This window comes from Mus caroli, chromosome 5 (assembly GCF_900094665.2).
Source record: "Mus caroli chromosome 5, CAROLI_EIJ_v1.1, whole genome shotgun sequence".
In the NCBI taxonomy this organism is placed as follows: Eukaryota; Metazoa; Chordata; class Mammalia; order Rodentia; family Muridae; genus Mus; species Mus caroli.
The window spans coordinates 85,274,505-85,286,966 of NC_034574.1; the positions used below are offsets into that span (position 1 = coordinate 85,274,505).

General features: G+C 41.3%; 1 protein-coding gene across 3 annotated transcripts in view; it reads left to right on the plus strand.

The window, feature by feature from the left end:
• The window catches only part of Uso1 (USO1 vesicle transport factor), a 72,297-nt gene that overhangs the window by 35,482 nt on the left and 24,353 nt on the right, over positions 1-12,462 (plus strand). For all 3 annotated transcript variants that reach the window (XM_021162718.1, XM_021162717.1, XM_029477385.1), the window contains exons 8-10: positions 3,464-3,584; positions 6,649-6,827; positions 10,085-10,225. In XM_021162718.1, coding sequence (XP_021018377.1) covers positions 3,464-3,584; positions 6,649-6,827; positions 10,085-10,225 — 441 coding nt within the window. The remainder of the gene's footprint in view (positions 1-3,463; positions 3,585-6,648; positions 6,828-10,084; positions 10,226-12,462) is intronic.

Below are 12,462 nucleotides of genomic sequence, written 5' to 3' on the forward strand. Positions count from 1 at the left end.
GTGGCTCACAACCATCCGCAACGAGATCTGGCGCCCTCTTCTGGAAGTGTCTGAAGACAGCTACAGTGTACTTACATATAGTAAATAAATAAATCTTTAAAAAAAAAAAAAAAAGAAAACTTCCTTTCCGAAAGTTGGAGTGTTGGCCAACGTTTAGACTCACGTGTAAGGCGTGTTACTTCTTCTCTTGTGCTTAGCAAGTATGTAGAGTTAGACAAACCATTTTGTTATTCAAATGTACTACTGCTGTATGTTTAGGCTTTCTTCCATGGTCTTCTGAAATGCTGACATAGAATTCCACCTCAGAAATTGTCTTTCTTCCTACAGTAAACATTCTGAGACATGAACGGTACAGGTTTACAATACGGTGCACGTGGCTTCCTCCTTCTTATTTCATTGAATATGTGTGCAGAGGATTTTCATTTCTTTATGTCACTCTTCTGTACTCATTCTCCATTCTGATACTTTCTTTGATCCTTGCTTATGATTTTGAACTTTGTAACAGGTTAATGCGAAGCAGAAACAGAACTAAACCAAACCCTTGACCTGTGATCCATGTAATACGTGTTTTAACTTCTCATTTAAAACTTTGTTGTTGTGGGGCTAGACAGATGGCTCTGAAGCTAGGAGTGCTTGCTGCTTTTGGATAGGATTCAGGTTCAGTTCCCAGCACCACCTGGCAGCTCACAACTCTCTGTAAGTCCAGTTCTAGGACATTCAACACCCCTTCTGCTCTCAGCAGGTACCAGCCATGTACACAGTGCACATACAGCTCACAACTCTCTGTAAGTCCAGTTCTAGGACATTCAACACCCCTTCTGCTCTCAGCAGTACCAGCCATGTACATAGTGCACATACAGCTTACAACTCTCTGTAAGTCCAGTTCTAGGACATTCAACACCCCTTCTGCTCTCAGCAGGTACCAGCCATGTACATAGTGCACATACACAGAATCAAAGAAGCACTCGTGCACATAAGATAAAAATAGAGCTGGGCGTGGTGGCACACACCTTTAATCCCAGCACTTGGGAGACAGAGGCAGGTGGATTTCTGAGTTGAGGCCAGCCTGGTCTACAGAGTGAGTTCCAGGACAGCCAGGGCTACACAGAGAAACCCTGTCTCGAAAACAAAAAAAAAAAACAAAACAAAAATCTGAAAGTTTTAAATGTTGTAGTATCTATGGCAAAGCAATATTATAGATAGTAAAATGCTATAACAACATAACTTACAGAAACAATCTTTATTTTATATTTAAATTATTTTACATTTGTTTTTACAAATGCCTACCTCAGTTCTTTCATTTCTTTATTAGAGCATATATACTCTTTGTGCAAATTAAAATGATTACATTTTCATGCAAGCTTATCAGGTACTTTGATCTGTCCCACCCAGCACCCCCTGCTGCCCCACCCCACCATGTGTTCAGTCTATTTTCTTTAGCTCTTGGCTCTTCCTTCTAACTTTTTGCCTCGGTTTGTATTTGAAGCAGATGAGATGATTGTCCATATTTTCTTTATTAATTTTATTAATGGAGCTTAAGTTTTATTTTTGTTGTAACCTCTAATATCTTAGTTCTATATGTTTTATAGGTATGTTTTTTTGGTTTCAGTTAACCTATTCAGCAAAATAAGAGGAAAATAAACTACTAATAAGTGTTGATATTTAAAACAGGTAAACCCTGTAGGTGCAGTTTTCCCGCCTTCTAAATTACATGACATCTAGGTGTGGTAGAGCATGCCGCTAGCCCCCAGCACTCTGGAGACAGAAGCAGGGGGATCTACGGGAGTTTGAGGCCAGTCTAATGTGTATAGAGTGTTCCATGGAAATAGTGTGGCAGAGGGATCCAAGATACTATTATTCTACTTTGCAGATAAGTGTTCTGAGACATGGAATTGTGCACTTTGCTTAAAGTTACACAACTAGTAAGTAGGGCATTTAGCTTCTGTCCACTTTATGAGTTTGTGTGACTTGTGTAAACCTTTCTCTTTCCTTTTATGCAGTTAAAATTCAAGCTGGCAGCATTCATTATGTTGGCAGATTTGACATTTAAGTTCTATTTTACCTTTCTTTCATGTTAGTATTAAAATTTGAAAATCCGGGGAAGGGGTGGGATGAGCCCAGCGAGTTGACAGCATCCTTAACCTTGTACAGACGTTTGGCTGCCCCCTGCCACCGTGGCCCTCCCATCCCTGTGTGCCAAGCCTCTGAAAGCGGCGGCTGTGCTTTTCCTCTTCATGTATTTATTGTCTCTTTTGTCTGTGGTCACTGAGCGGCTCAGAAGGACTGGCTGAGTGGTAGATGCTGAAGTTGGGAGTAGTAGGGCTGAAGTGGTGGCTGAGCAGGGCAGAGCACGGCTGCTCTGCCAGAGAGACTGGATTCATCCCCAGCACCCGCGTGTTAGCTCTTAGCTGTCTGTAACCCCAGTTCCAGGGGTCCTGTACCCTCCCATGGCCTCCATAGGCACTAGGCTTGCAAGTGATGTACAGGCAAATAAGGAGTAATGTAAGCTTTTAAGTGATAAGTGTCAAAGATATATAAACAGCTCAATACACTGAAAAAACTGAAAGCCAGGGCACAGACTTAGTTAACCTTTGTTTGTTTGTTTATCCATTCTGTAGCTTTATCTGACATTCAGGGCTTAGGTTTCATCCATACTGACTAGATTTTGAAATGTGTAAACAGGGTCATAAGTTACCATGATGCACTATGGGATATTTCTTATTCCTTTGGCCCAGACAGCTTAGTTGAGTCCTTATCTGTTTACAGTCTCCTCCATGACATCCAGATTTTGGGTGCCTGTGGCATGCTTCTTGAGGCCTATTCTGTGACTGCCTGGGAATGTCAGTGGTGCACTCCTGGATCACACCTTTTTGGTGGCAGGACAGCCAGTCTTCTTGCCCCCTTTCTTTGTGGAAGCCATTTTTGCCAGCCACAGGCCGGAAAAGACTATGGGAGAAAAAGCCATGCTACACGAACCTTCTGTACAGGGTGTGAATTTCCATTTCTTTTTTTTTTTTTTTTGCTGATTTAAAATCAAATTGTAGGATTTTGGGAGCCTGATTTTCAAGGTATCCTGAATTCTGTAGAAATTCTGTTAGAATGTAGTAGTGGTATTTCATGATTTATATTATCATTTTGAAAAGAGTAAATATGAGAACTTTATAATCATTCTCAGCTTGTGGAAATTACATGGTGACGGATAAGAATGAGAATTGTGTTCTTACTGTATATAGTAAGAAGAAACTTGTTAGATGTAAACTCTTGCCAAGGTCCTGTTCCTATGTGATCTATGATCGTCAGGGGAACTGAACTGTCTCTGCTGTCTATATCCTTCTGTATATAGAAAGCAAAGCAGGTGGATTTGTAAAGCCCTGTTTACTGTAGGATTCTATGATTTTAAAGTAATTTTTAGGTGTCCAATAAATTTCATACTCAACTGAATGCCACCTTTCTTTTCTATAAGGGTGTCTTACTACTGCAGGCATTAACAAGGAGCAATGGAGCAATCCAGAAAATTGTTGCTTTTGAAAATGCTTTTGAGCGACTGCTGGACATTATTACAGAGGAGGGGAACAGTGACGGAGGTAAGAGTGAGACCGTGCAGACTGCTGTGTAGTCACTCACTATGTCTTACAGCAGCACACACGCCCCTCTTCCCAGCCGAATCGACTCCCAGGATCAAATGTCCGTGTGAAACCTCAGATTTTCACAGATTCCAGTCTTTTCCAGGGAGGGGACCTGGAAATGCCAGTGCGACAGGAGTCCTTAGCAAATTATCTCCCCAGTAGAGGAAATGAAGAATTGTGAACAGCTACCTGAGAAGAAAGGCAGGAGTCTGTCAGCCTTGTGAGTGCACTGTGTCAGAGACAGATGAGCACATTCACATCTTCAGAGTCAGAATGTATTGATGATAACTGCCAGAGCATTGTCATTTCAGAGGCAGCAACTTCCAGATGCTCCCACTCTGCCAAGGAAGTTCTTTTATTAAAGTCCTAATTACTAATATTAACTCACAGATCATACAGAACATAAATGTATAGACTCAGTAAATGTGTAGACTACATAGAGCTAAGGGGTGACAGCAGAGTTAGAGGTCTCAGAGGCCAGGGAAAGGGATAGAGCACTGAGTCTGTATGAATATGAAAATCAACCAAGCTGAGCTTCTCAGAGAGCTGGAGAAGTCATAGCTGCTCCAGTAACTAGTCTGTGCCTCGTGGTAGAGCTACAAAGCTGATGTTGTTCACCTGTCTCTTGGGGGCAGAGTCCCCTTCCAGTCTCAAAACTGAGTCTAATGCTGCTTTAAAATGAAGTCTCTTGGGGCAAGGCACAGCTGTTCTTTACAGCATGGAGGAACTTAAGGCAGGAGCAAACTTGATCTCAAACATTTCAACGCAATCAGTATGTTATCGGTGACTCTAGTTGGCATCAATTTGTGATCATTTTGCCTTGGCCTCCAGCTGCTAGGATTACAGGTGTGCGTCCTGAAGACAGGTTAGAAGAGAAAGCGCTAAAGAGAGAGGAAGTTGTTTGGTTGACAGCTTAAAAGTCTCAGGAGGAATAAAACAGAAAAGTTGACCATTCTGGGGCCAAGGTCGCTTTCCTTTGAGGTTAAAGATTTAGTTGAACCCGGTGTGGTGGTGCACGCCTTTGATCCCAGCACTCTGGGCAGAGGTAAGTAGATCTCTGTGGGTGAGGACAGCCTGGTCTACAGAGTGAGTTCTAGCTACACGTTAGAGATCCCGCCTCAAAGCAAACAAAAACATAGTTTTCATAAAATTCTTATGTTTTTAAACCTTTATTTTGTCAATTTATATACTTAGTAAATAACCATTACAAATAGCATGGTTAAGTTTGCAAACAAAGTAGCAGGTTCTTAGATAATGGTTCCAAAATCATGGGCCTTAGGAGGAAAAGCTGATGAATAGGGCTTTATTAACATTGGAAAGTTGTATTCTACAAAAGATACTGTTAGGAGAATGTGGTAATGGCATGGACTGCGAGAAAAATATTCTAAAACTTATATCTGAAAAAAGACTTAAAAACTTAATAGTAAAAAAGAAAAAGTAAATTAAAAAATAGACAGAAAGTCTGAACACACTCTTCAGTAAAGCAGATACCATAGTTTGCAGTAACATTCAAATAAATGCTCAACATTACATGATTAGGCAGTTGTAATCGGAACAATAAGACGCCACTACATAGCAATGCAACAGGGAAATCCACAACACCAACTCTACTAGATGCTGCTGAGGGGGTGGACAGACAGGAATGTGTTGGGCGCATCGGTGTGAAAGGCACTGCAATGTCTTACAAAGCTAAACATCCTACAGCGAGGTCTAATAATATTACCGTTACATATTCAGATTACATTAAAACCTATATCCACACAAAAAATGATGTTTGAATGTTCATAGCTGCTTTATTCACATTGCTAAAACTTGGAAGCAACCAGGATGTCCTGAGGAGGTGTATGGGTACATGCTAACGGGTTCCTATGATGAGACACTACTCAGCAGTGAGAGGAGTGGCCAAGCAACAGAAGGGCAACAGGGAGCCTGAGCACGTGCTGCTGAGTGATGCCATGACGCAGCTTTCTAAGAAGAGACTGCAGAGGCAGGACAAAGTGTTTGCAGCTATTGGGTGTTTGGATAGGGACGGTATAGGTAGGGGGTTTTGGAGCGATGAGACTATTCTGTTTTGGTACTGTACTGGTAAAAACACAGATTCTATGTTTGTCAGAACTCATGGTGCTTTGCAGGGTGAGAGTGAACTGTGATCTTCCGTGTTAGATCATCCTTTGTAACAAACACACCACACTAGAGCAGGATGACAATGAGGGGATTTAGGGAAGGGTAGAAGGTAGGAGCGCTAGTGTCCTGTTTTCTGTAACTATACGCAGTTATTTAGATTGCTTTTCACAGTTTTTAATCCTCAGGGTTGTCAGCGAGTGATTCACCCCACTGAACATAAATCTTGTGAGACTAAAAGTGTGTGTGCTTGGGCCTAGAGCTATGAGTGCTTTGAGCACTGTACTCAGAGGAAGCGGGAGCTGGTGGTTGGTCTAGACTTAGAGGTCAATGGGAAGGATTTCATTGTGATGATAACAGAAGCTGTAGTGTGGGTGAAACTGCCCAGGACACTGATGTTTGTAATTAAAGACATAGGAGAAGAATGAAGTGGGAGGACAGGGACATGAATGAGAGGGCTTTCAGAGAAGAGGCAGACACTGTCAGATGGGTAAGGAGTGATAGATGGTCAGGCAGTAAATGTTTAGTACTTTGCTACTTTGTATATAGCTGAAGTCTCTGTTCTTGTGTCTGCCAGGACTGCAGAGTTAAATAGGACATTGACAAACTCATGTGTTTGTGCATTATAGTTTAGTGGAGAGGACAAGCTTCTAGAAGCAGTCTAACCTAATCACGGGGTCTTGATCATCACCACTGAAAACCTGCTATCGAAGTTTGCATGTGAATATGAAAGGTGGCTTACTGTAGTGACCGAGAAAGAGTGTAGACTCAGGCACAAGGTGTCAGGTCAGAACAGGCTGGGCCATGCTGACTGACTGTGGAAATGGACACTTGAGGACACTGGTTGAGTTTTGTCAGATGTTGCCAGCCTCAATGCCTCCATTTTATGTTCTTTCCCCAGGTATAGTAGTGGAAGATTGTTTGATTTTGCTCCAAAACTTGTTAAAAAACAACAATTCCAATCAAAACTTTTTTAAAGAAGGCTCTTATATTCAACGCATGAAACCTTGGTTTGAAGTTGGAGAGGAAAACTCTGGTTGGTCAGCACAGAAAGTGACCAATCTACATTTAATGCTACAGGTATGTGCTCCTCAGACATCATGCTGAAAGCATCTTGTCAGGGATTCTTCCCACAAAAGTTAAATTGCTTCAGTTTTCAACCCAGGGTTTTCAGTTGTTTTTTAGAGGCAGTGTAAAACCACACTATAGACTCAGTGAGTCTACTGTGGTATACAAGAGCATTGTCATTACTTTTATTATATTTTAGTGTCTGTGCTCGAGCATGTATGTCACACACATCATGTGTGTGGCGCTCCACCATGTAGGGTAATTTTATTTCATTTTCATCAAACTCAGGTTATTAGGTGCTCTTTCCCACTGGCTGCCATAAGGACATTTGGAAAAAGTATATATTAAATATTAATCACATGCGTGCCCTATACTGCCCCACTCTCCCTTCTTCACCTCTCTCCTCAGTTCTCCTGTTTCTATGTCATCCATACTTACACATGCCTCAGGATTTATGTAAAAATCTAAAAACCACAGATGGCAAAAAATGATGACATTTGTTTTTTCTGTGACCGGCCTGTTCATTTAGTAGGATTCTCTCTAGTTGCATTCGCTTTTCTGCAAACAACCTTTTGTTTTAAATACTTATTTTATTTTCATTTATATATATATATGTATCTGGGTGAATGTATGCCACTTATGCGTGGTGCCCACGAAGGCCAGAGTAGAGTGTTGGAGATCCTGGACCTGGAGTCAACACGTAGTCACGACTACCATAAACTCTTGTTGGAGCCTGTGTTGATTCTGTAACTTAGCTGTTGTGAATGCAGTAGACACTGATGTGGACGTATCTGTGTCTTAGGTTGGCTTGGAGTCCTTTGGACCTGGACCAATGCATCTATGGTATGACTTAGAGTACCATGTAAACAGGATTTTGAGGGGCTGGAGAGATGACTTAGTGGTTAAAAACACTTGCTGCTCTTCCAGAAGAGCCAGGCTTGGCTCCATTATTTGTATTTGGAGGCTCCATCTGCTTGTAATTCCAGTTTCAAGGGATCAGACGTCCTCTTCTGACCTCTTCACACACCAACACACACATGGCCCTTCATTCAGACTCCTCCCTCCTCCCCCTCCCTCTTTCCCCACAGAATAAAATAGGGCTTGGGAATTAAGAGGTAGAGAACTTGCCTAGGAAGCACAAGGCTCTGGGTTGGGTCCTCAGAACCAGGAAAACATTTGAAAAATAAAGCTTGAAGGATATTTCATCTTAACATCATTCCTCTCTGACATCGGTCCTATTATTCTCAATTTATATAACATGACAAGAGAGACTGAGAGAGAGAGAGAGAGAGAGAGAGAGAGAGAGAGAGAGAGAGAGTTTTTGAAGAAAGTGTCAGTTTAAAAAGTATATCACTGTCCAAAAAATTAATGTAGTATATCATGTAAACAGAAATGCAATATTATAGTTCTACATATTATGCATACACTACATATGTGTATATTCTAAACTATGTGTTATATACTACAGATATATGTAGGCTCATTGCAGGGTTTTGTTTTTTTAAATATTTATTTATTTTATGTAGATGAGTACACTGTAGCTCTCTTCAGACACACCAGAAGAGGACATTGGATCCCATTACAAATGGTTGTGAGCTACCATGTGGTTGCTGGGATTTGATCTCAGGACCTCTGGAAAGAATAGTCAGTGCTCTTAACCACTGAGCCATCTCTCCAGCCCCCACTGTAGGGTTTTTTACTTTAAATAATGAGATCTGATGCTCTCTTCTGGTATATCTGAAGACAGCTACAGTGTACTTACATTTGATAATAAATAATTCTTTGGGCTGAGCAAGCAGAGCAGGAGTTCAATTCCCAATAACCACATGATGGCTCACAACCATCTGTACAGCTACAGGGTACTCATATACATAAAATAAATAAATCTTTAAAAAAATGACTAAGCCTGTTTTGCCTCCCTTACTGAAAATATCCCTTTCTTATGCTTAGTGAAGACTGTGAAGTCTGCAGAAAAGGAAATGAGATCCATTCATCTTACGATTCTCTCTACGTCAGAGATGAGAGGTTGACTTCTGACTTTGTAGCCACAGTTGATGTTGTTAGAGCGGCTGCAGACTCTCTCTCTCTGCAGTTGTAGTTAGGTTTGCTTATCTCTCAGATTCTCCGTTAGCTCTGAATGGAAGTGTGTTGTTGCTTCTATTTGGATACATGAGTCCTGTAGTATTCCTCAACCATTGAAAACTGAAATTAATATCCTCCGGAGAAGGAGGTCAGAGCTCTTCCTCTAAGTTAGGCCTCATTTTTTAGTCTTTGTTTGGAAGTACGGTCACTGTGAGGCCCTGGCCTGACTTTGCATCCTGCGTGCTGGGAAGGTGTGCTGTCCCACACCTAAGGAAACATCACTTTTCAAAGCTGCTTTACTCTGCCCTCTCCAAAGTCCTCTCTGTCAGGAAGCAGAATCTCCGCCATGGCCCGGCTCCAGTGATATAGTTGTTTTAGTCGGGTATTTCTGCACTATAAAGTCATGGATGACATTGGTCCAGCACTTTCATTACCTAAGTATTATCATCAGTACTGTATTATGTATACACGATTTTTGCATATAAAACATACGGCTAATTTGTATAATATAAGCCATATCTTAGGATATTTTGAAGTTATTTTGAAGATTTAACTGGGCCTAACTAGTTGTTTCTGAAATTTCATGCTCAGGTTCAGAGTCATCATGGAATCATAGGGATTTGGTTAATGAGACCAGCGCCCACCCAGTGCACGAGTCAGGCCTCCAGCTGTTAGCTGTAGCCTCTCTTTATTTGCAGTGTTAGTGGAATTCATCATAATTCAGGCTAGGCTGCCATTCTGCTATTAGATCATACTAATAGAAGCCTGCCATCCTGGATCTTAACTCACTTTTGTATTGAATAGGCCTTATTTTGTAAATACTTTGTTTACTATTTGAGTACAGAAACGACTGAAGCAGATGCTACTGTAAGAGTTCAAATCACCTGAGCGGCATAACGTTAAGCAGGTAGCAGAATGTCTTGTGTACTCGCACTGTTGCCATAGAGTAAGAAGGGACAGCACTTAGCTCTGTTGAGCACATAAGGGAGAGCTCCACACAGGCGGCTTTGTTCACACGGATCAGCTTTGTCTCAGTCTTTACGGATCATTCTGAGACAGCCTCATCCAAGTAGGCTAGGCTCGGACTCCTGCTCCTCCTGCCTCCACCTCCCGAGTGCTAGGATTGCAGGTGTGCTCCACCATGACCTTCTACAAATCTTTAAAGACAAATTTTATTCTCTTTACAGCTTGTGCGGGTACTGGTATCTCCCACCAACCCTCCCGGTGCTACCAGTAGCTGCCAGAAGGCCATGTTCCAGTGTGGGCTACTCCAGCAGCTTTGCACGATCTTGATGGCTACTGGGATTCCTGCTGATATCCTCACAGAGGTAAATGAAAAGGCTACTCTAGAGAAATTGGGACTCCTCAGAACTAGGCATTAGCAGAGGAAAAATAGTGATAGGTAACCATTTTTCTGATGACGTCCACACTCACTGCACAATAATGGCAGTGTTAGTTCTAAAAGACATAGTCTTTCCTCTTGATTCATAATATACAATGTTAACCTTAGCTCATCATCTGGAAATGTTCCTCATTTGGAAATATTTAACAGAAATACATAGTTTTTGAAATTATAATATCGTAATCTTATTTTCCCCTTTCCTTTCCTCCCTCCAAACATGACTTTTTTTTTTTAAGATTTATTTATTTATTTATTATATATAAGTTACACTGTAGCTATCTTCAGACACTCCAGGAGATGGAGTCAGATCTTGTTATGGATGGTTGTGAGCCACCATGTGGCTGCTGGGAATTGAACTCAGGACCTTTGGAAGAGCAGTCAGTGCTCTTAACCGCCGAGCCATCTCTCCAGCCCCAAACATGACTTTTCTAAAGTGACATCTTTCAGGTACCCAGTGGCTTTTCAGAAAGGCATACTCTAGGGGCTGGAGAGATGGCTCAAAGGTTAGGAGCACTGGCTGCTCTTTCAGAGGTCCTGAGTTCAATTCCCAGCAACCACTTGGTGGCTCATCACAATCTGTAATGAGATCTGGTGCCCTCTTCTGGCCAGCAGGCATACATGGAGACAGAACGCTGTATACATAATAAATAAATCTTTTTTAAAATTTCAAAAAAAAAAAAAAAAGAAAGAAAAGAAAGGCATATCCTATGGTCTGTGCACCTTCATCAGTGTTCTTAAAAATGAACACAAAGATTTGAACCTCTTGATTTGCATGATTTTGTGGCATTTTTGGAATCAAGAGAGTAGAGTAGCAAACCACCTTGAGTTATTTCAGAGCACTTACAGGAGCAATTTACAGGTTTAATCTCAAGAACAAATTTATTTAGTCTTCCTCTCAACAGGAAGACTCGCAGAATAGTAAATGTCTGCCTCTTTTTATGACATTGTTTGTTTCTTATCTATAAGAATGATGAAGTAAGTTCACAGAAATACAGATACTTTGAATTATCTTTGTTGGGCTGGCAAGAAGCATCAGTAAAGATGCTACTGCCAAACCTTGGAGATAAATTGGATCCCAAGGACAGAGAGAACCCTGTCCCACAAGTTGACTTGTGATCTCCATATATGCATCATGGCACATGCATGCAGGCATAAACAAACAAATAAATGTAATAAAATTTTAAGTAAGTTATAACTTGTCAGTTAATATATACACATTAAAAGTGCAAATAACAGCCAAGGTTTTAGAACAAACCAGCTGGTTTTAGTCACATTTGTCTCTCCTTTAAGTCAACCCTCGAGCCCCCAGCCCCCCTAACACAGAACTCTCTTCCTTCACTTCTTCCTGGCGTGCTAGGATGATTGTATGGAATGTATGTTTAAACTAATGGGATTTATATATAAATACATTTGTGAGGCAGGCTAGCACTGTGGCCCAGGCTAGCCTTGAACTCCAGGTAGTACTCCTGCCTCAGCTTTCCGAGTGCTGAGGTTGCAGGCACAAGCCCCTGTTCGTTGCTGAGGCTTATGCATTAATGTGTATACCAGCACTGTTCCTGCTCAGCCAAACAGTACTGCATCTAGTGGAAGAGGACATAGCATGTGTCCAACTCTCACGTGAGCCATGACTGCGTTCTTTTTCATTGTGTAGCTCTGTGTAACTGTATATCCTATACTCTGCTCAGCACAGCACGCCCCACTCTAGTCTTGGAAACCCTCCATCCTCCTGCTCCATCTGAGCTGTAGCTCAGCTCTGGTCCCGGGACTTCCTTCTGCCATTCTCCTGGGATCTCTCCTGCACTCTCTCTTGATTTGAATTCCTTTCTTTCCTGGATCTTGGATCTTCTTCTTATTTCTCGATTCTTTATCTCATTTTACTAAGTTTCCTAAAAGATGATTATCACCAAAATAGGTGTTTTGTTGTTGCTGTTTTATACAAGAAAATATTATTCCCTTCCTTCTGGATTACTGTTTGGCTAGGTATGGGACTCAGGGTTGAAATCACTGTCACTCAACTTTCGGGACATCATTCTGTTATTACTTTGAAGAAATAACTTCAAAGTGGTCAGTTTGAATTCTAATTTTCTCTTAGTGAAACCCGCTGTTTCTCTTCAGAACATTTGGGATCCTTTCTTTTTTTTTTTTTTTTTTTTTTTTTTTTTT